The sequence below is a fragment of the Lagopus leucura genome, unplaced genomic scaffold, assembly GCF_019238085.1.
Source record: "Lagopus leucura isolate 7727_CA_CO unplaced genomic scaffold, USGS_WTPT01 Super-Scaffold_100051, whole genome shotgun sequence".
In the NCBI taxonomy this organism is placed as follows: Eukaryota; Metazoa; Chordata; class Aves; order Galliformes; family Phasianidae; genus Lagopus; species Lagopus leucura.
Window position 1 is genome coordinate 170910 of NW_024962297.1, and position 23283 is coordinate 194192.

The 23283-nt window shown below is 45.1% G+C and overlaps 1 protein-coding gene across 3 annotated transcripts; it reads right to left on the minus strand.

Moving 5' to 3' along the window:
- Nucleotides 1-6057: 6057 nt before the first annotated feature.
- Nucleotides 6058-21027, minus strand: LAPTM5 (lysosomal protein transmembrane 5). Of its 3 annotated transcripts, none has more exons than XM_042885605.1 (8): nt 20848-21026; nt 15557-15650; nt 10919-10995; nt 10164-10292; nt 9553-9678; nt 9382-9477; nt 7417-7509; nt 6058-6843 (listed from the first exon to the last, which is right to left on the minus strand). In XM_042885605.1, exons 1-8 carry the CDS (start codon nt 20926-20928, stop codon nt 6769-6771), a joined length of 771 nt encoding a protein of 256 aa, XP_042741539.1. In that variant the 5' UTR covers nt 20929-21026; the 3' UTR covers nt 6058-6768. The 3 variants fall into 3 exon arrangements, with proteins under 3 accessions (XP_042741539.1, XP_042741538.1, XP_042741537.1); XM_042885604.1 differs by lacking the exons at nt 6058-6843; nt 7417-7509 and adding exons at nt 7516-8166; nt 16619-16753 and having other exon boundaries at nt 20848-20934; XM_042885603.1 differs by lacking the exons at nt 6058-6843; nt 7417-7509 and adding an exon at nt 7516-8166 and having other exon boundaries at nt 20848-21027.
- Nucleotides 21028-23283: the final 2256 nt, after the last annotated feature.

Consider the following 23283-nt stretch of genomic DNA (forward strand, 5'->3'; position numbering starts at 1 on the left):
TCCAGTGTGTGTTTATAGGATATAATTTGTCCCACAGATAAGTAGAACAGATACAGACACACTGGCCATTAGTGGGGAACAAAGTGAAATGCAAGCATAAAGTCCTGCAGATTTAGCCTCCAGCCCTGTCTGTGATGGGGTTTCTCCTCTTGCTCTGCCATACATACAAGGACCCATTGGTGCAGACAGTGCTTGCCATGAATAGGATCATTCAGAGTCCTCTGTAAATGAAGTCTCTATGACTGTTCTTGCTGAAGAAAATATAAAGTTTCTCTGTGTCATTTTGCTGCTGATTAATAAAGAAGGATAAATACATTTCAGGTGAATATTTTCTCTAGCAGAGGTTGGGGCACACAGGCAACATTAAAGCTTTGAAAATAAGGCGAGAGGCAAAGGTGTGCTGGATACTGTAGGTCTGCAGTTATACCTCTGTAAAAGCGGTATTTATTTTTAAAATATGAAACATAATTTTCCCCCAGGCCTCCAAAAATGAAAACACTGGACTCAATATTCCAAGAGGAAAATATGCATTTAAAGCTCTTCCCAAGCCCACTTGCAACGTAAACAGACAAACCATTAATGGGCTCTTGTGCTCTCTGGTGCCCATCGTCAGATGAAATGGTTTGGAGACAGTGAGCCTGGCTGCTGTGTCAGAGCCTGGAGGGGTCAATCCTTGAATACCCACTGCCTTTGTTCTTTGGTTGCCACATCTGCCAGGGGGTGATGGGGCTGGAAAGCCTATTGCCCAGTTTAAGAGTAAGAAATACAGTGAAGCAAAGACATACGAGGGATGTGGTCAGCTAGGAAAGTTGCTGGCTTTTTATTTGCCATAAAACAAGCATGTCTGATAGCGTGGGCTGTGTAAATGTAGATTCTTTATCAATATACACATAATATTTCACAGGAGAGTGGATTGGATGGAAAAGGACATGAAAAATGACATTTTAGTTCTGATAATGTAGAAATGCCTTGATTTGATGTGGCATCTGACTTTTTCCAATTTCTTTTGCTCACATTTTCTCTTTAAAAAAACTTTTTAGTTTTATATCCACGTTTCCAATAAACACATTTATTATGTTTGTATAAATGTCACACTGCAATGAGCTGAAATGACCAAATCAAAATGAATCAGACCCTGAGTCATATCCATGTCAGTGAGCCAGAAGAAGGCGATGGATTCCTGTGAGAAAAAGGAAGTCAGACCATGATGTCAGGACACTTCCGAATTTCTGCTAGAGCCCAGTCAGATGGCATTTTAAATATTGGATTTTCCATAGCAAGAAAGCACAGTGTTTGTGGTCCTGGACCGTAAATGGTTCCTAGAGAGAGTCTGGCGATGTGGTTGAGTTGCGCCAGTTGGCCATGGAGGCAGCGAGCAAGGAGAGGGCCTGGGGAGGGATGAGCAGCCAAATCCTGAGTAGTTTACTGTTGAGTTGTATTTCATTCTAAACAAACCTGGTAGCTATAGTAAACACAGCTTTCTTGCCCTCGAGCAACCAGGAAACTCCTATGGTTAGTAAAATACTCAGTTTTGTCTTTTAATTTTTTCTTTTTTTTCTTTTTCAGGCTTGCTTTCCTGTTCCCATGTGTTTCCAGGCCTCCAGTTTTCAAATATTCAGAGAAATAGTGACCAAAGCAGCCATTTAGTCAAAGCTCCAATTCTCATGTTTCATCCCCATGATGTTTCTGTATCAGTTATGGGGAGTGGAGGAGCTCTTCCTGGCCTGCTTCATTATCAGAAAGGATATTTAATGCACCACTATTGTATTGCAGCAGTGATATTTGCAGTGAAGGAATTGGTGCAAAGCACAAAACAGATTATGGAAATGGTGAAAAACTGCGGAGAGATGAATGGCTTTAAATACAACCCTTTTGACAAGTCAAGATCAAAAGAAGTACTGTTTATCCTTTAAGCTGCAAATGGCTGGCAAATATCCTTCTGCTCTGATGCTGTAAATAATAAGTGCTGTTTACGACTAGTCAGTGTTTATGTATTTTATGGGTCACATTTATTTCAGAGGGATCATTTTTTATTTGCTGTGCTAACCTTGCCCACATCCCCTGGGGCCAAGTCGCCTCCTGGGCGCTATTCCCAGCTCTGATGTTGGCCACCTGCAAGGGCTGGGCAGCTCGTGCCCTGCCTCCAGGCCCCAAATTCTGCACCGGTGGTATTGGCCTGGCCCAGAGGGTCGTAGCTGCTCTGCTGAATTGCCTGGATGGAGCAGCAATGTAAGACTTGTAAAAGTTGAAGGTCACTGTGAATGCGGCCCATTTTCTCCAGTGAATGAGCGAACGTACCAAGGCAAACCGTACAAAAGGACGGTGGCACAAAGGCAAGTGGTAAAGTCTGCAGGCTGGTCTAAGAAGGGCTGTGTAACATCATTCTCAATGGCAGTGGTGTTACAAACCACTGGCAGACAGAGGGATGAGGGAGATCCTTGGCTGCTGTCCATGAAGTGTCTGGTCTGATGGATGGGCATCTAGACAGAAAGCCAAAGGCAACAAAAGGCTTTGGGCTGATGAGTGACCACACTTGTTATCTTCCCTCATTCTGGGCCAACTGCTGGGGACAGCATCGCAGTGACTTCGTTCGACTGATGCGAATAATTACTTTAATGAACTGTCTGCAGAAAAGCTAAAGAAAAACACGTCTTGTAACGATGTTTGATTAATGCAATTATCATGGCAGCTGTCCCAAGCTCTAAGTCTGAACCTGGATGGTTTGTAGGTGCCACTCAAAGCGGCAGGAATGAAGGCAGCAAGACAGCCAGGCAGGGCAGTGCGGTCCCTGCGTTGTGCAAGGCGGTCTGCTGTGACAGAGTCCTGGAGAGCTGCCACACACCCATCACCCAGGGTTCTCTCAGCTGCTCCAAAGCGGCTCAGCACATGGGCTTGAATCAGCCTGAGGATGTGCCAGGGAATTCTGCCAAGTTGCTGTCTTTGCTCTCTTCAAGGTCTATTTATGCTCTCTTACGGACATCAGAAGACTCTTGGGACAGAGGAGACCTTTCCGTAATGGTGGATGCCACAACTGGATCTGCCTGATTTTGAGTGCTGTCGTTCCTGTTGCATTATGCATGTTTTTTGCCAAGTTTACCCTCTATGACTATTTGTAGAACCAGAGTTTCTTTGTCAAAGTCTCTGACAAAATTTCTGGATTTCTGGGGCTGCCCATACGGGTTTCCTTCACTGGAAAACATTCCTGATCACTGGACAGGTTTGTCACAACTACAAGGCTGGGAGTGGTGCATGGGAGGGCTTCCAGCACCTCTCTTGAGTTTGCAGCATCGATTCAGCAAGACCAGCTCAAGGTTGAGGGAAAGAGCCTCAAGAAAAACCAAAGAAAACCAATAAATACTTCCACAATGAAGGAGGCTACATTTCATCAATAAAACAGATACTTCTGCAGTGACAGTGAGCACAACCTTGTCTCTTCCAGCCATGAGGACTCCCTGCAGGCAATCTTTATAGACACAGGTAGGGGCTGATGGTTGGACTAGATGACCTTAGTGGTCTTTCCAGCCTTAATCACTCTATGATTTGTGTGGACCATTAGAGGCATTTCTTGCAGCCTTGAGTACTGAGTCTGGTTTTGAAGCACACCAGGATCGCACTCAACCATTTTGCAGTTTCTCTCCCTTCTCTATGTCTGTGATTATTGCAAAAGTTGTTTCATTTTTATTTACACCTCAGTTTCCCTTTTTGTGGCATGGGGGGAGCAGTGATGTATGTTAGGTTTAGTTTCTTCTTTTAAAGCAGACTGAGGCACGTCACCAACTGAAGGCAATGGCATGAGGATGCCTACACAAGAACAATAAATTGAACCCAAGAGAAGTGTCCAATGCAATGTGAAAGACAATACATACCTATTTCTACTCATGTGAAACACTTTTCCATCAAGTTTCTTAATTTCCTCTCTGCAAAAGGGGAAGCGGGAGTAGTGTAAACAAAACCCAAACAAAAAAAGTCCTGTTTCAGGTCAGATGAGGGAAATCACAATCAGATGGGGAATCTGATGGATATCTTGACTCCTAGAGCACATCTGCCTCCATGAGATGCTGCTTCTAAAGGAGGTCCTGTCCCTCTCACCTAACTGTCAGTGCTGACATCATCTGCCCAATCTTCTCTCTGTATCAAAGAATTGCTGCTCATTTTTCCTCTGCGCTGAAAAAAAAAAAATTAAAGAAAAAGAGGAAGTGTGGAGCAGCATTAAGCATATGAATGTGAATTGGTTCTCAACCTATTTTGGAGACTCACATCAGTAAATCAATTTAAAGGAGAGAAAACTGCATAAGAGTAACATATTAAAAAGAGTCTTTTATCAGACTCAGGACCGGCATTGATAGTGCCATCGTCTGGCTTCTTAGAAAGCTTGTGACACCTCACGCTTGGTTTGTATTGGCTGAATCTTCTAACATTTCAGAAAACCCAAACGATTTCCCATCTGGAACTCAGATCCCAACCTGGCTGGAAACTCACAATAAATCTATACATTTTATCAGGTTTCACGGTTTTCTGAGTTAGGCTTTCACAGGGAACTATTCTGAGCCCAACAGAGGAAATACTGAATGAAGCAGAGAGATCGTTGAGCTTGCTAAGAGCTATGAAACATCAGGTTCATTGCAAAGATCAGGTGTGTACCTGAGGGGTCAACTCCACATTGTCTTTGTAACCTGCCCCATCTCTGCAGGTGGTGTGTTGAGCCTATTTTGATTGGACTTGATGATCTTAGTGGTCTTTTCCAATCTTAATGAGTCTATGGTTCTATTTTAGCTACTTTGGTTAAAATACAGAACGGAATTTGAACCACTTAAAGAGATTAAGAAAAGGATTTTTAACACTGTTCAGTTGGATATGAGGGATGGATGCTGTCCACTGGGATCTAGACTGACTTGAGCAGAGAACCTCATGAGGTTCAACAAATGCAAGGGCAAGGTCTGCACCTGGGTTGAGGAAACCCCCACTACCAATGCAGACTGGGGAATGAAGGGATTGAGTGCAGCCCTGCTGAAAAAGACCTGGGAGTACAGGTGGATGGGAAGTTGGACATGAACCAGCAATGAATTCTTGCAGCCCAGAAAGCCAACCATACCCTGGGCTGCATCCAAAGCAGTGTGGCCAGCAGGTCAGGGAGGTGATGCTGCCCTTCCACTCTGTGCTGGTGAGGTCTCACCTGGAGAACTGCATCCAGATGTGAAGTCTTAAGTACAGGAGAGACAGGGAGCTGTTGGAGCGTGAGCAGAGGAGGGCAAGAAAAAGGATCCAAGAGGTGGAACACCTCTGTATGGGGACAGGCTGAGAGAGTGGGGCTGTGCAGGTGGAGAGGAGAAGAGTCTGAGGAGACCTGAGAGCAACCTTCAGTATGTAAAGGGGAGTGACAGGAAAGAAGGGGAGAGCAGAGCTGTGGTGATAGAAGGGGAAATGGTTTCAAGCTCAAAGATGTAAATTAGATATAAGGAAAAAGCCTTTTACAGTGGGGGCAGTGGCGCAGGTTGCCCAGAGATGTGGTGGTGCCCAACCATGGAGGCTTTCAAGGCGAGGTTGGATCAGGCGCTGGGCAGCCTGCTGGAGCTGTGCACGGCCCTGCTCACTGTGGGCAGTCACACCAGGTGCCCTTGGAGCTCCTTCCAGCTCTAAGGATTCTATGATTCTATGATCACACTGATCACATCAACGTTCAGCCTGGTTTTCAGGAGTACAACAAGGAAATCACTGCTTTTCAACAATGAAAAGCAGCTCAAGTATATGGTCAACATCATTATCATTACCATCTCTTTTAGTCATCAAATAAAAAGAACATCGGCAAATCATTCACTGAAGTTTCAGAGCTGATCAAGAATCCTAGGCTTTTTCTTACAGTGTAGATGATGTTGGAATAGTTGTTTCTGAGCAGATTACACTTTCAAAAAGCAGGGATCCATCCAAAAAAGTAAGCAGATGCTAAATTCCATCTACCAGTTATCAGCAACATCATTCACCATCATTTACACAGACTAACCTGTGCAGTCACCACGGGTCATGGATGTGCCAACCCTTCAGAAATCAGACAGTAAAAGATTAAAGCTGTTAACAGGTTTTTTATTATTGAAACTCATTTGTCAAGTCACAGTCAAAGCCAAAAAAAGAAAAAATAATTAAAAAAAAGCAAACTCTTGGGTATAACATGGAAGAGCAATGCTGTCACAATTCCAGCATGCTGGAGTACAAACTCAATCACGATCATAAGCAGATAGAATGAGAGTGTGTTGTTGAGAACTTCATTCTTTTGCTAACTCCTTTCCCTTAGGTCCTCATTAACAGATGCTAGTAAGCATAGTATACTTCAGGGTTGGGCTACCTCAGAAAGCAGAAAAAAGGTTATTGCTTGTTTTTCCCCTCATTCTACTTCTTAAATGCCTCAGCTGCTGGGTTAGAGATGTAAGACAGATAAGAAACAGCATCCTGCTGGGGTAAATAAGCCTACCAAGGGATCCAGGCCAAATGCCTGGCAGATGTCAGAGCCCAGTGATGGGAACCTCTAAGATGCCTGGTCCCAAGTTTATTAAAATCAGCACTGTAACTCAGTAGTACCAGCTCAAAACTGCCAGTGTGGAATGAGACATCAGCTCCAGTGGTTTGTCACTGCTCTTCATAGGCTCATAAAGTGAGCTAGAGTGCAACAAGCTTGATGCTGCTGTAAAGTAAGGGCTTCTCAGTGAGGCTGAGTATCTGACAGAAGGGGTAGGAGGCTCCAACAGCAGAACTCTGTCTTCTCTCCACGAGTAGAGCTTAGACTGCTACGTAAGGTGGTGGGCATTCCTTGGAAGGCAACTCCAAGGCTTCCTCATAAGATGGCAGCGCAGCCTGAAAGAGAAGACCAATAGTCATGCTTTGGATAAATGAAAGGGTTCCAAATGGCCTTGGTCTTGAATGTGTTTCTCTTCCTCAAGTATCTCAGATTTTTGGAAGGTCTTAAATATCCCTTCATGGTGTCAGAGCAGTTGGATGCTATACTGGAGATCATCAGTAATCTACATAAGGACATTCATTAAAATGAAGAGTGATGCATCAAATCTCTTAGACACTGATCCAGCAAAGTGAGACAAACTTAATTTTGGGCACAGAAACAAAAGTTGATCTGAAATTAAAAGCAAGCCTTCAAGCCAGAGATTAAGAGTGATATATTCCCATTTATTTACTTTGCCCAAAGTCTGAGTATCACCTTCCTTGAAAGTACATTGTCTTTGTAAGTTTTTACAAAAGATTAAATTTAAAGGAATTTTATGTAATTGGGAACTGATTATTACTAGCTGTTAATGCACATTTGAAGTGTTGAAGTGTCTCTCATACCTCCAAAGCAGCAAGCGCGATCGTCAAGCATCTCACCATCTGAACCACAACCTTTCATGACACAGACCTAAAGCAACCTTTACTCACCTTCTCAACTGCCTTTGGATCAACTTTCACCTCCTCTCTCTTACTGGCTTTAATATACTTAAAGCAGCTCAGGACGCATTTGAACATATAGGCCTGAAAAGGAAAGGGAAAGGGAAGCCTTGGCACTGCAAGTCAACAAGAGCATTTCTATGCTCTTGCCATCATCCTACCACCATCCTTCTCTTCAGGTGAAAGCCTTGAGGTTAGCCTGACACCACACATTCCAAGGCCTTAAATCAGTCTGTCCTGTTGGAGGAGTGCAACTCCATCTGCTCAGAGCAGTGAAGTCAGTATGACTGTAGGCACACGCTTGAAGCTGCTGAGTGCCCAGTGTCACCATGCAGGAAAGGAAAGCATTAATTTTCTTGTTATTCTTCTGAGAAGGCTACTAAGTCTGGGTGTCTCAGAAACACATGGATGTGCACAACATCCATCTCCCAGGGATCCAAGGCCCCCTTGTTGACCAGGACTGACCTCAAAGGACGGCTCATTCAAGAAAACCTCGTGTTTCCATTCACTTTGCTTTTCTGACAGGCCTGCCTCGCGCCTCGTGGCGTTACACAATGTGGTAAACAGAGATTTTCTGAGAAAAGGGGACCGATTGACAGACTGCGGTGCAAGAAAATAAGCAAGGCCTGTGAAACATACCATATGAAATAAATATTTTCCCTGCGCTGTGCACTGAGGCGAAGTCATGTGCCTCTTGTTTTTATTGGCGTAAGGCTGTACTTCAAAAACAGCTGGCATTTTCTAAGGAACACAGAGAGTTGTATGTCACCAGAACAAGCCCTGTAGCTTAGGATTTCCCAGAACAATGAGGACTGTTTGCCTTGACACAAAGCCAAGACAGAGAATGAGAACAAGGAATGGAGTATCTGAGTTGAAGGAACCTGTCTCTCAAATAGGATTATGAAGAGGAGGAGGTAAAGTCACGCTTTGACCGCCTCCAGGGAGCACTGCAAACACCTTCCCATTCCAAAAGCCTCTTCATAGAGAAGAGCAAACATGCAATACACTGAAGCTATCGTACTATCTGTACAAAAAACCCCACTCAACTCCTAAATAATCCTCGAATAAATTTTTAAAAATTACGGTAATTAAATATATATATATATATATATATATATTTACGTATATTTTATTTGATTTTTTTATAGCTAGTCCTGTAGGAAATTCAGACCAACTGATCTGCCAGGTCACGCTGCCAGCTGGGTTGCAGAGTTACCTCCATTCTTACTGCTCAGTTTTTGCAAACATTAAGATATGCTGGAGTCACATCTGCAGTGCATCACACAGGTCTCTCCATTCCACGCTGTTTTTCAGGCCACCTGGGAAGAGTCTAGATAAAAAAATGCTTTCCAGCTAACAAGTAGCAATTGTCACTGTGCAGAATCTGCTCTCTACCTGAAGAGATGCAGTTTTCTTTTTGAAACCCTGTGGTGAAAAATCTGTTCACTGATCCATTGAAGCAAGAAGAAGAGAAACTATCTCACTGTGCATAAAGTCTTGTATGATGCAGTTTTATAAGATGTAAGCAGAACCCAGTAGCTCATTGCTTTTAATTAAGTTTCAGGACATCTGACTGCATAACTCTGTTTGCATCAGTGCAGACACAGCAACTTACCCAAGTGGAAGATCCAACCTGCTGCTTAACGATTTCATTGATCAATAGCAGAAGTTTCCTATAATTTGTTTTCAAACATCTTTTTAGAGATGAATGGCCAGTCATAGTTCTTGAACACAGGGAGAGCTTTCTTTATAACTCACACCCTCAGAATCATAAGAGTGATCTGATTATCAGACCCTCACTGAGGCATAGCTCCTGTTGCACTCAAGAGGAGACCCAAGCAGCTTTCTATGGCTCTGGCAGATTTGAGTGAGAAGTAAAAACCACTTCCTCCTATCCCTCGTGCAGCAAAGCTTTCTTTCTTCCCTCACGTCTCACCACACTCCGCAGCCATTTACCTTCAAGAAGAGGACAGCAATGAATGCAACAGTGAAGGTGACCATCACTTTGGCATATTCCTCTGTTGGTAACTTCTCCAGGGCTGGCATAAAGCCCTGTCAAAAGAGGGAGAGGGTCTCAGTCAAACACTTGCCCCTCCGCCGGGGTCATGCAATGTGCTCATCACCTACCCTGTTGTCTGCAGACTTGAGGCTGAGGTATGTGGGCACCTCCATGTAGGAGCTGCAGAGGGTCAGGATGCTCAGGCAGAAGTCCAGCAGCTGCAGAGCCAGGAAAGGGGTCTTCAGGTGTTCCTTCTGTGCAGACAAATAGCAAGGGGCAGGGTTTGGTTATGACTACAAGACCTTATAGATTTTCCCTACTTACATTGGCTTGTGCTTCGTCATCATTTACAACCTAAGTTATCTGGGGATTGGGGCTCAATGTTATTTAAGGTTTCTTCCAACCTCAGCCATTCTGTGATTTAATTCATTTATACAAACCATAATATTGGGCAAACCATCTTGCTGGGTTGGTTTCTACCAGCTCCTCTGGCGAAGTCTCTAGCTGTTGCAGTGATGTTCCTGGCTAATCTCACAGATATATCCCCAGAGCCCTGAGCAGAAAGTAAAACCAACAGGAAAAGTCCCAGATGTGGGAAACCCGATTTTGTCCCAGCTGTCCTCAGTTGCCGTTGCGGACCTTCTAACTTCCAAGAATTGCAGACACTGTAGGAACAGCTTTGCCATAAAAAGCCGTCCCATAAAGAGCAAAGAGCATTCTGACATAAGCTGTTACCTACTGTGTGTCTGAGGGATGACACTGGAACCGTGGCTGGGACTTGGATGTAGGAGCTGAACATTGTGAGGAGGCTGAGGAGAAAGTCCATGACTTGTAGAGCAAGGAACGGGATCAGGAGGCGTTCCCTCTTCTGTGAGAAAAATCAGTGTGAGTTATTTCTGTTCCGAATGGGAGAATGAGCCCAAGCATCAGTACCTAAAATTACATGTGTTAAGGTACTACAAGAACAAAACCTCTCCTGGAATTTCTGCATCTGATTCTAGATATTGTGATGACCATGGTAGCTTCAGCAACGGTGAAGGGCATCAACACTGATTTTAATTCTTTTTCTCACTCTGCACTTAGAGTTTTTGTGAACTTTCACTACGTGACCTTGATGTTTGATGTGATCAAATCAGTTTCCATTACTTGTTCAGCATCCCCAAGCTTTCTGCTGCAAAGAAAGTTAGGTTCCCAGATCAGCATATGGTCATTTCTCCCCCAGAAATAGGAAGGGAATCCTCGTGTAGGGGGAGTTATGGTTTCCCTCCAAGGTCTGGCCTACACAAGAGTATGGAAATGAGGCAATAGAGCAACCAAAATTTACAAATAAGAGTATTTCCATCCCACAGCACAACAAATAACCTTGTTTTAAATGTCACTCAGTCTTGGTGAGGCTGGCATCATTGTGGTCATGCCTCAGCACTCAGCATCCTCTAGTCCCCAGTACCAGAGAGCCCACAGCAAGCAGCTTAATGACATGTGTGGAGAACGTACCTTCACCACCCCAAAGAGGAGGTTGAAGCTGATGACAAACAGCATGATGATCAACAGGAAACTGGTGGTGACATCAGCTGAAAGTGACAACATTAATTTCACATTACTAAAAGCTGGAGCCTAATGTCCACCTCCCGCATTCAGGCACATGGGATTGAAGTTTTAAATATCCTGGGCTACAATATTCAAGTAAAACAAAATGAAAAGAGGCAGTAAAGTTTTAAGCAATGATCAACAACTCTGGTCAGGAAATTATTTTGAGACTCAGATAAGCTGATCAACAGCAAAAGCTGTGGAGAGATCTATGAGATACTCAAGCAAGGAAGAAGATTCAACCACCCAACAGTGGCATGGAGCACAGAGCTGCAGGGTGAAATACCTCCATCAAATGCCTCCATCCACTCTCCGTAGTTGAGAATGCAACACACTCCTTATAAAAAACAGATGTGTGAGGAGAAACAAGGGCCTTTGCTTGTACTTATATCTTGTTAAATAAATACTGAATTTATTTCTTTTTTTAGCCACAACATAATGAGAACTGAAACATGGAAGGAGACTTAGGAAACAGCAAAGAAAGGAAACCCAAGCCCAGTATCTCAACCTTTGCAGACAGTCCTAGTCCCACTAAGCCCCAGTCGCCTGAAGCCACTTTCCCTGATTCTCCTTCCAAAACCCCCCATCAGAGAGAGTTTATCCCTTTAGCAGGATGTTTCCACAGATTCAGACAAGGCAGCTGCATTTTTCTGCCTCTCTCAATCTGGCTTCATGCTTTGGGCTTGCTAATTAATTGGACTACTGGCCATTGCCTCTGCTGACTAATTGCCCAGATGAACTTTCCAATTAATCTACAGAGTATCTGTGGGAGCACAGGGCCTGTTGGAAAGGTAAAGTGCCACCTGAAATGTCCCAGCAGGGCTGGCAGAGTGCTGAGGTGCCTTCCAGGACCAGAATTAATGGGGTTCGTGAGGCTGGAGCCTCTCAAAACCATGGTAGACCCCGCAGCTGGGATCGATGTGACTTACAGGCCCTTTCCATGCCCATGTCCATGGCTGAAAAGTGTAAGAAAGTGTTTTTTAAGTCCCTTTAGTACTTATCTCCATGCCTAGCTGGCTTCTGTAAGATGAATGTTTGACTGTTGTACATAAGGGGCCTCAGAAAATGGCTCAATATAGGACTAAACTGTAATTTAGGACAAAGGTAAGTTAATCTTTCTTAAAGAAAAGATCCAATACCTTCTGTGAGAACAAAATTTAGTTGTTGCTCAAGTTTATAATACGTGAGTTTGGGGGAAGGAGAGCTCAAATACCTTAGCAGGCTTTGCACTGTGTGTCCATTGGCAGTTTTTATACAACAGCTTTTCCAGTTTTCTGTAGCGGGAATAGACCCAGAACTGAGCTCTGGAACAGGTTGCCCAGATTGGTGGTGGAGTCTCCTTCTCTGGGGATATTCAAACCCCCTTGGATGTGATTGTGGGTAATGTGCTTTAGGTGACCCTGCTTAAAGCAAACGATTTGCACTGGGGGATCCCAAGCTGTCCCTTCTAATCTCAACTCTTCTGTGATTTTTTGATTCTCGTACCAAGCCTGAGATGAGCTGTGTCCCAGAGATCCCAGGGAATTTCATGAGAAAGAGCTCATATGTGCTATGAAGTAAATGCCATTTCCCTTGGGTTGGTGATATCACCAGAATGGAGCCATATGGCAGAGCCTCTGTAGAGCTGTGCTGGACATCTGCACTGCCAGCAAGAAATGCCAAAAAGTTCATGCCAAGCAAATAAGCCCTCCCAGCAAACAGAAAAGCAGAGAATTTATTTACCAAACATCTATATTTGGTTAACTTCACATCAGGATTTATGTCCTGTATGTAGCCAGGAGGGACTTTGAGTGACTTGTAATAATTTTGATGAATGTCAAGAAACTCCTGTTTTATGGCTCAATAAACTGGTTTGGGAAATGCGAGCAGGGCTCGTATGCTCTGGTTTAACAGAGCATAGAGATATAAACTGGTTCTTCCAAATTGCAACTGAATGTCCCAAAATGCCACACGGCCATTTGTCTCCTGTTCCTTCTGTCTGGCCAGATTAATCTTGTTCTATTTCTTAAACATCAGGTGGTAAAGTTAGACTTGCTTTAGACCAGTTAACATCCTGACATTGACCCCGCTATGAGTCATCTTCAAAGGTTCAGAATGAATAGAGAAGATATTGGATATTCTTCCTGTTTTAATGTTATATTTTTAGTAGATTTACTAATCTCTTGATGAACTTCTACTGAAAAGCAGCTTTCAGAGGGGTGCTCTTGGTGCTACCCTGCCTGCAGCATCTTATAAACCAAGGCAGCAAGGAGAGGCTGCTAGGAACAGAGCATTTCTCCTGAAGACTGCTGATCCTGTCACTCTTCCCATTGTCCCAGCAATGACAAAAACAATCCCAATTCTCCTTCCTGGGTAGCTACAGGTCGGTGAGCCTCACCTCTGAGCCTGGGAAGATTATGGAGCAGATTCTTCTGGAAGACATGTTAAGGCACATGAGGGATGAGCGAGTGATCTGAGACAGCCAGCACGGCTTCACCAGGGGAAGGTCGTGTCTGACCAATCTGGTGGTCTTCTATGATGGAGTGACGACATTGGTGGACAAAGGAAGGGCAAATGATGCCACCTACCTGGACTTCTCCAAGGCCTCCAAGGACCCCCACCACATCCTAATTTCCAAATTGAAGAGCTATGGATTTGAAGGGTGGACTATTCTGTGGATAAGGAATTGGTTGGATGGTCCCAGGCAGAGGACGGTGGTCAGTGACTCCATGTCCAGCTGGAGGTGTGACCAGTGATGTCCCCCAGGGGTCTGTCTTGGGGCTGGTGCTCTTTACAATCGTTACCAGGGATACAGATGATGGAATCAAGTGTATTCTCAGCAGATTGCTGATGACAGCAAGCAGAGTGGTGAAGCTGATACAGCAGAAGGAAGAGATGTCATCCAGAGGCACCTTGATAGATAGCCCCACATGAGGCTAATGAGGTTCAACAAAGCAAAGTGCAAGGTTTTGCAGCTGGACTGTGGTAATCCCCAGTATGTATATGGACTGGGAGAAGAACTTGCCAGCATCTCTGCTGAAAAGGACTTGGTTTCCTGGTAGATGAAAAACTTAATGAGCCAGCAGCATGCGCTTGCAGCCCAGAAGGCCCTGGGCTGCGTGAGAAGAGGAGTTGCAGCAGGGCAGGGAGAGGATTGTTCCCCTCTACTCTGCCCTTGTGAGGCCTCATCTGGAGTGCAGCATCCAAGTCTGGGGCCTCCAGCACAGGAAGGACGTGGAGCTTTTGCAGAGAGTTCAGAGGAGGGCCACAGATACGATCAGAGGGCTGGAGCCCCTGTGCTATGAAGACAGGCTGAGGGAGGTGGGTTTATTCAGTCTGGAGAAGAGAAGGCTGCTGGGAAACTTCATTATGGCCTTCCAGTATTTAAAGGGAGATTATAAACAGGAGGGAAATCAACCTTTTATGAGGACGGTGACAGGAGAAGGGGAATGGTTTTAAACTTGAGGTCCCTTCCAACCCAAGCCATTCTGTGATTCTGTCATCTACAAATAGAGCAGCATATGCTGAGGACATCCGCAGAACCTCTCCCACATTGTTCTCCAGCTCTTCCATCTGGGTTCTGAAGTCAAATTGAACTTTTTATACTTCTTATCTGCCTTGCTTCCCTGCTTGTTTTTGGAAATAGAAGAGTTGCACTTTGTTTATTCCCAATATAATCAGAAAGTGCTCTCCATCTCCAGGCAGAGCCCTTTCAAACACTTGGGAGGAGCAGCCAGGTGGAAGGGGGAAGCTCTGCAGAAAGCATTATCAAAAGCACTCGTCATGCAAGGTAGGTGTTGAGCTCCCTCCGACCCACACAGACTTTCCTCCACTGTCTGTGCACTTCTGAAGCTTGGGAAAGGAAACAGTGGAAAAGCAGGGTATGGGCAAATCCTTGCTGCTGTGGGCTTTTTCTCCTATGCAGATCCTCATGACTTTGTAGGGTGAGACACCGCAGGGCGGAGGACTCAGATTTCCGCCTTTCTGAGCACAGAAGGGTTATCTCAGCCTGTGGTTTTACAGCAGAAAGTGACTAAGAAAAGGAAAAAGCACCCTGCATCTATTGTCCCCAACAGCTTCATGCAAATTTTTTTTCTGGCTAAGTAAATTTTGAGTTTCGGGGAGTTGTTTTCTTTTAAATTTTTAAATTTTCTTTTAAATTTTTAATTTTTTTTTTTCTCACCCCATATGAGTAGGAATTCAATCAGTTGTGACAAATGTAATGCTTGCACTGCATGTGAGATAGGGAACAACCTGGATGCTTCTTGCAGACAACTCGTGTTGTGCCAAAACCACCAGGGACGTGGGACAAAGGGGCTGGAGTTGGAAAGGCATTGGCATAGCTGCCCAGGAAAGTGGTGGAGTCCCATCCCTGGAGGTGCTCAAGAAACGTGGAGGTTTGGCACTTGGAGATGTGGTCAGTGGCCACGCTGGGGCTGGGCTGGGGTTGGACGTGGTGATCTTAGTGGTCTTTACAAGCCTTAATAAAAGAGGAACCTAAAAGAAAGAGGAACCAGTGGAAGATCCCAGTGTTCCCTGCTCCCTTCCAGCATCCCAACCACCTACCAATTCTGTAGTAATCCTTGCCCAGGTCTTTGCAGTAGCCCTTCCCACTCGCCACCTCCAGGGAATACTCGATCAGCAGCAAGATGCTCATCACCTAGGAGAACAAAGGCAAAAGGCACAATGCAACCCGCTGCTGACCAACTTGCTTTCGACAAATCTGTGTCCAAGGAGCACGCAGTGGCTGCAGCCCCTAAGAGCAGGGTGGCTCTCCAAAAGCATTTTGAAGTGCTAAAAGAAATGCATTAACAATTAAGACCCTTCTGTAAGTCTTGCTATACTCTTTGCTATATTCTTTCACTGACAAATCATTTTCCTTCTTTTATTTAATTGAGAAAATCTTCCAAGTGTGTTTTTTTTTTTCTTTTCTTTCTTTTTTTCTCTACATTGAACCTAACTGGATTGATTTTCTCTCATTTCGCACCAAAGAAAATAAACAATGGTGCCAACATGATTCCATCATCCCACTGAGTCCAGCACTGGGAGCACATATTCTTCATGCTTGAGACACTGACAAAAGGACCATCAGTGAAGAAGTCATTGGGAAGAGGTGAGTGAGATAAAGTGTTTGTCTGCTCAGCACAGGGGTTGCCTGGAACCCCATGATGATGCAGGAAGGAAGTCTGTATCTGACACCACAATCAGCACAAAAGCTGCCAGAGGCTTCTGTGTTAAGACTCACTTAAAGAAGTGACGCAGGCAAGGAGGAAACTGAACTGTTGTGGTTGTGCTCCTGCTTGCAAACTTTGTGTATGGGCAACAGTGCAAAACAAGCAACTGCAGGAGATGAGAAAAAGCTTAATGGTTAAGCAAGCAGAAGAGATGATTTGTTCTTTCCACAGAGAGCTCAGGCTGCAGTAATGCATCATCATTTGCCTCCTGCACTACAATAGGTATTGCAGCAAGAGAAAGAGGCACGGCTTTGCACTGGGCCAGAAATGAGGAAGCAAGGCTAGGAGGGCACTGCTATGTGGCAAAGACAGGAACCAAATGCAGCCTCTCCCAGTGTCAATGTTAGCTGGAGAAAACCAGAAACTATCCCCAGAACAAAATCCATCAACTTTCTTTGCCACGATCTGCAAGTGCTGTTTCCAGAAAAGCTGGAGGTCCTTGGAATCCTTCTCTTCTGATGAACACATGCTCTCCAAGAGATTTCTCTTTTCTTATTGCTGCTACTGGTCAAACTCCTCAAAGGGCAGCCTGGAAAATTGAGAAAGAAACTGCTTTTTCATGTTTTCATTAATTGGAGAAAAGCGTAAGATCTGAGTCCAAAGCATCCACACGTTTCCTGAAAGACAAGTGAATGAGAGCAGGAGATGGAATCCCAGATGAATTTACAGCCAGAGCCGAAGTTTCAGCACAAAAGACCATCCCCATTGCCTATCAGGGGAACAGTAATAAAAAAAGACACTGAAATCCTTGCAAGTGTTGAAAAAACAACCAAAGGAATGGCAGTCCCATGTCAGAGAGCCAAACCAAGCATAAGTAGGATAGTGAGAAGACATTTTAAGTGAAACTTGGCTTTAAGTTTCCACTTATTTTGCATTAGATTTTCCATAGAAAGAATGAGCCACTGAACTGCAACGAGGTAAGAGGCAAAGCTCTGGGGGTCTGAGCTCTCAATCCCATGGGTAAGCCATGGCCAAGAGATCCCTCCATCGCCCACCTCTGCGTTTGGCATCCCACTGCCTGGCCCGTGACAACCCCATTTATTTCTGCAGAGAACAGAACGTAATTGAGGCCCTACAGTGGAGCTGAGAAGTTGGAGGAAGGTTGGTGACCATCTCCAAACACTGAAGGACAGAGGCATAGCGAGCCGCTAACCCAAAGCGGATAATCTGGGCAAGCAAAGGGTATCTTGTAAGGCAGAAACTTAACAGCATGTTGCATGCAGCCCCCATTCCCTGGGGGGCATTTGCTGCAGCCGTGGTAGGGTTAAGCTGCTGCCAGAGGTTGTGTCAGGTACTTTTTCTTTGCTGAAATCTGTGCAGCTTGACTAATCTCCAAATTATTTATATGTGTGCATATGGCCTTGGTGTGACACGTGCTTCTTTTCTCACACCCAGGCTTTGCGAAGAGCCTGAAGCTGCAATGAGCAGGGGTCAGTGGGGACACAGATGTGCTTTGAGGGTTCCTGATTCTGTGCATGCAGGGTGGTGACACCTGGCACTGTGAGGTCGAATGGTGCCTCATGTAAGTGCTTTTCTTCAGTGCTTCACCTCTTCTTACTTTAATTTAAAAGTGGCTGCTGTGGTTCAGAGCATAGAATCATAGAATCATAGAATCACCAAGGTTGGAAAAGACCTAAAAGATCATTCAGTCCAACCGTTCACCTATTCCCAATAGCTCCCACTAAATCATGTCCCTCAACACAACATCCAGCCTTTTCTTGAACACCCCCAGGCTCGGTGACTCCACCACCTCCCTGGGCAGTCCATTCCGGTGCCTGACCACCCTTCCTGAAAAGTAATACTTCCTCATGTCCAGCCTGAATTTTATCTTTTATCTTTATCTTTATCTTAAGCATTTTATCTTTTCCTTCCTGCTGCCTCTTTTTTCCTCTCTGTTCATGTGATACAGATGCTCTGGGAGGATGAGGGCAGTCACAGCCTGCTGGCAGCACAGTTCCATACCAACACAAACCATGGCCACAGTGAGGGCTGGACCTGGGGAAGGTCCCAGAGATGGAGCTCTGCTCATGAAGTACCAAAGCTCAGCTGCGACAGGTCAACCCAATGAGATGCCACTTTCCAAGACCTTTGTCTCTAATTAAGGATGAGTGGCAAATGAACTGTAGCTTTTCTGCTTATGCACAGAAGCAATAGCCAGGCTTTGCTCTTGAAGCTGAAACCAAGTAACTTCTAGTCTTTTCTCGTCAGTGAGCAGGAGGAGAAATTCCTCCATGCTTCCTTTCTAAGTCACCACCCGATGCCTCTTGAAGCTTAGTTAATCACACAACTGTCCCCTCTTCATCCCCCTCCTTCTCCTTCCCCATTTGTTTGAGAACATCCACATTTATTTCAGCTGTCTATGGAGAGATCAGCAGTAAGACAGATCGAATTTATAGGAGTACAAGGTATCACCAGAAATCCTGAGAGCTTTGTTTGACGGTGCTGCCATCACCCAGCATCACTATGATTCATCATTGGGACCTATAGCAATAATTTATATTGATACAAACAAACAGTATTGATGTGGCAAATCATCCATGTCACCACTGAGTTATAAATTCCTTTTCCCCTTTCCCTTCCTCTGCCAAGCTGCAGTAACATCATAAAAAGGCAGGGAAAAGGTAGGAAACATAAAATGTTGCTGCTATTCTTCTGTGTTATCTGTTAAAGCAGTATGACAAGACCATCTACTGCAAAATCCAATGGCAATCTCCTTCCTGAGAACACAATGAAGCCTTACCCCAAGGCTCTACCTTTTGCTGCTCAAACTCAAATGAAAGTCTTCAGCAGACTGGCAATGATTTTTGCAATAACACATCTTCCACCTTATTGGAAATGAAGGTTTCCCTGTTGGCCATCAGCACCATGAGCTGATCTCATTCTCTTCCAGTAAAGGCTGGTGCAAATTAGGAATACCTACTGGCACCACAGTGAAACAATGGCTAGAAAAATGTGTTTCGTTTCGAAGCATTTGGAGGAACACAAAGGAGGCTTTGTGATTGACCCTCACAGCTAGGAAAGATTACTTCCCTTTCTCTCCGTGCTTCTGATTCTCCACTGGCACCAGGCAGCTTGCATCACATGCCATGCCTGTAGCTCTTTGTCATGCATTTCCTCCCTTTAATTTTGCCACTTCCTCTTCAAACCTTGGGCGTGCTTCCTGTGAGGGTCCCATTTCCAAGCAGGTCATGACCACCCCTCCACGATGGCTCTGTGTTTAATTGGTCATCAGAAATTGCTTCTACTCTGCTGCAAACTCTCTGCTTTCATATGGTTGAGTTTTTGTCACTTGGGGTCATAAGACTGCACAAGACATACAGCAACTTCCGTTTCTTTAAAACAGTGAGATTATGAGCTTTGAGTCTGTGCTGGGAAGATGAGAAGCCTGCCTGGGCTGTAAGCTAGACGCTCAAAAAGCAGAAGGCAAAGGAGGATATAAAATTGCAATCTCATCACATTTTGAGGTCCCCAAATGATTAAAAATTGGCATTGGAAATGCCATTGCAGCACCTGGCTTCCACATCGTGCCAGGGGGAAGCTCTGCTGTTCTGAGCTGGTGTGGGGCTGTCTTCTGTGATCATTAATGGCACAGACTGCACAGGGAGTGGTGGAATCAACGTCCCTGGAGGTGTTCGAGAGCTGTGGGGATGTGACACTGAGGGATGTGGTCAGAAGGCATGCTGGGGATGGGTTGAGGTTGGACTTGATGATCTATGATTGTCCCTTGCTGAATGCTTTCACTTTATCCCACTGTCCAAATCAGCAACTCAACCCATCTCCAGTTTCTGCTGCCTTTCATTGCACGAGTTCAGTGCTCCATCAACGGATGCAGGGATGGCATTATGGGAGTCAAAGCTGTTATGTCACCTCATGCTGGACCCCAGACTCAGCTTTATGTGAGCAAGAAGAGAGCTGTGGCATAATTGAGGGCATGCCTGCTCCAGCTGCTCCAGAAACACTGTGGGGACCATGACATTCCCATGCCCAGCACATCCTTGCAGCTGACAGTTCTCCTCACTCCACTTCTGTGCACAAAGAAAGGTCAGCTCCCTGTTAGATGTTATCTGTGTGCTCCCAATGTGTGACTGCACACACCCAGTGCAGCAGAAGGGATTATTTTAAGTGGGTCCTGCTGTGCAAGAAACCACATCCTCAGTATGACGTGAGGCCACCTGAAAGCACATCTGTGCAGCCTGAATGGGGGGAGAAACATCTCTGAATAGGGGAAGAAACGTCCCTGAATGTTCCCTGTGCTGCCCAGCTGCAACCAGCAGCTCCAGGCAGCTGCACCAAGTGCCTCTCTGCACAAGCGAGAGCTCCTGAATTGAGTTGTAAGGGAAAGATCAGGAAGCAGAGGTGGTTTCCATGAGCTTCAATGGGTAGAGAGAGGGGATAACAGTTTAAAAAAAAATACAACTATAATAAATTTCTTCCTGCCCACTCCTCCCCACCCACCTAACCTCCCACTTTGCACATCCCCCCTAAACTATCTGTCTTTTGTTTTTGGCAAAACATGAAGGTCAGTGGTCAGGGAACTCCATGATCTGCAGTGCTCATACCTTCTGCAAGCATTTCCCCCTTGCTCCTTTCTTGTCTCCCTCTATCACCCATTGTGTCACTTACCATGTGAAAGATCCCCAGAGCAAGAGTTGCCGTCTTGATGTTGAAGAAGCAGCATTTTGGGGGCTTGGTTTGGGCAGTCATGTTGGGATCCCTCTGCTCTGCTGGGAGTTACAGCGGTTCAGTCTGCAGCAGCCACCTCACTGGAGAGTAGAGCGAGCAGTGCAGTTCAACTTCCTTCCTGGTCTATAAGTGCGTTTAGTCATCCACACGGTCACATGAGGTCTTCGATTTCTCAATAAGAAAGAAAGCAAAAGATAATGTTGCTTTTCTAACAGATCTTTAATTGCTTTCACATCTCTGATGGCAAATGTGAGCACAAAACTGCTTCGGGCAGGTAGTGAGCAGGGTGTAGGGGAGCAGTGGGCTTTGTCCTAGAAAAAACATCAGAAATAAGAGCAGGGGGCCAAGAATGTCACCTTAAACTTGACCCACTGTTTTTGCAGTGAGGCATCCAAATTCCTGAGCATGAAGCATCTGATTTCTTGCCAGCAAAGACACCGCTCCCTGCAAGCACCGATCCTGAGCAGCACTGTTCTGTGGGGCTGCAGCAGTGGGGCCACCAGGGATGGGGTCCTTGGCCACCAGGCTGATGGATCTGCTCCTGGTTTGGGTAAGGAACATGAAGCAGCAATGAGACCTGAGCACAGGTGACAGCCATTGTGCAGTTTGTCCAGTGGAGGTGGAATCGTATTTTTATAGAATAAGAATCATTTGAGTTGGAAGGAACTTTCTAAGGCCATCCAGTCCAGCCCCCCTGCAGTGAACAGAGACACCTATGGCTTGTCAAAGTGCTCAGAGCCTGGTCCAGCCTGACCTTGAATTTCTTCAGGAATGGAGTTTTGGCAATATCAAAGGTTTAATTTAAAGCCGGCAATGCAAACATCTGCACAGGCTTCCAGAGAACCTCTCCTGCCTGGAAGAGATGGACTGGAAGAATTCAGTATGGTTGAGTGGATGCTCGTGGAGGTTCTACAGTGATGAGCTCCTAACCATAGCTTTGTGCTGCAGTGGATCATAGAATCAAAGAATGATTTGGGTTGGAAGAGACCTTAAAGACCATCGAGTTCCAACCCCCTACTGCCTGCCACCACTCAAGCATAAATAATTTGTAACTTTTTAGATGGCATGACATGGCATAGTGCACGTCTGGATAGCAACAGAGATCACAGAATTGTAGAATCGTAGAATGTCCCAAATTAGAAAGGACCCAATAAAGATCGCTGAGTCCAACTGCTGGCTCCGCATGAGAATTTAAGAAAACAGACACTAGCTGTACCTTCATATTCATAGCAATAAGGAGAACACCACTGATTGGAGGTTGTGTCCAGACGTTGTTCATCCCTGTAATTTTCAATGCTAGCATCCAGGCCAACATTTTTTTCTGACTAACCTATTCCAACCACTTCTATTCTGGTTTTCTCACCACAAACAGCACACATTCACAGTAGTATTTCATCATGGAGAGCGCATTCACAGTGTAAGCTGACAGCACAGATTCTTTCTCCACTTCTGTACAGAATCCATACTGCAGTATAACACTTTTTATATCCTCATAGCTTGATTCTATAGAAAGTTCTCCATCATCCCATCCCTTTGACAGAAGAGCTCAGCCTTCCCACTGCTTGTTCACCAGCCAGGTGGGATGTTACTGGATCAGGACCCCAGGAGGGCTGCAGAAAGCTCAGGAAACAAAGGCAGGATGGAGCCTACTGCAATTAACTCCCACATCTGCTGCTTTTCTGACTCCCAGCTGGCAGGTGGGAAAGTGAGTGAATGGAGAAATACCCCAGTTTGTGGCTGTGCCACTGGATAGAGGAGAGCTAGCAGGTAACTGGTGCCTGTGGATTCCCAGGCTGCTCAGTTTTCATTGCAAGAAAAACATGAAATTTATAGACTCTGAAATTACAGGGTTAGCAAAAGATGCCATCACTGTAAGCTATATTTCTGCAACCCACTCCAAACCTGCCTAGCTCTGGATTTCAAGGATACATTTTTTTACACAGAGTAAATTTGAAATATGTTTGGCCTCACTCCTGCCTGGAATGTTCTTTTACAGATTCTGCCTTTTTCTTTCAGGGTGGGAAATAAAGTATCTTCTACAGGGAATGGCTATGGGTATCCTGCTACAAGGGACTTCTTGCATCTTCCTGCCTTCATATGCAAAGGCAAAGCCAGGCAGCAGCTGGGAAATGTGCCTACCGGTCCCCAAGCCTAAAAATTGTCCTCCACCATGAGACACTGTTCTGTCTTTTGCGTCTCCATAGGGAGAACTTGCACTGAGCCTAACACCAAATGGCCACCATTCCTCCAGGGTTCCATAGACAGGCAGCAGGCACCTACAACACCTCTCACTTCAATCATAAAATCATAAAGGCTGGAAAAGATCTCCAGGGTCATCTAGTCCAACTGTTAGCCCATCCCCACCATGCCCACTGA

Excerpts from the sequence above, each read along its gene's own strand:
- LAPTM5 (XM_042885603.1), bottom strand. The coding sequence starts at position 20,928 with ATGACTGCCCAAACCAAGCCCCCAAAATGCTGCTTCTTCAACATCAAG. Across the intron at positions 10,996-15,556 it reads CAAGGATTACTACAGAATTG|CTGATGTCACCACCAGTTTC; the intron begins GTAGGTGGTTGG and ends TGTCACTTTCAG. Across the intron at positions 9,478-9,552 it reads TCAAGTCTGCAGACAACAGG|GGCTTTATGCCAGCCCTGGA; the intron begins GTAGGTGATGAG and ends CTCTTTTGACAG.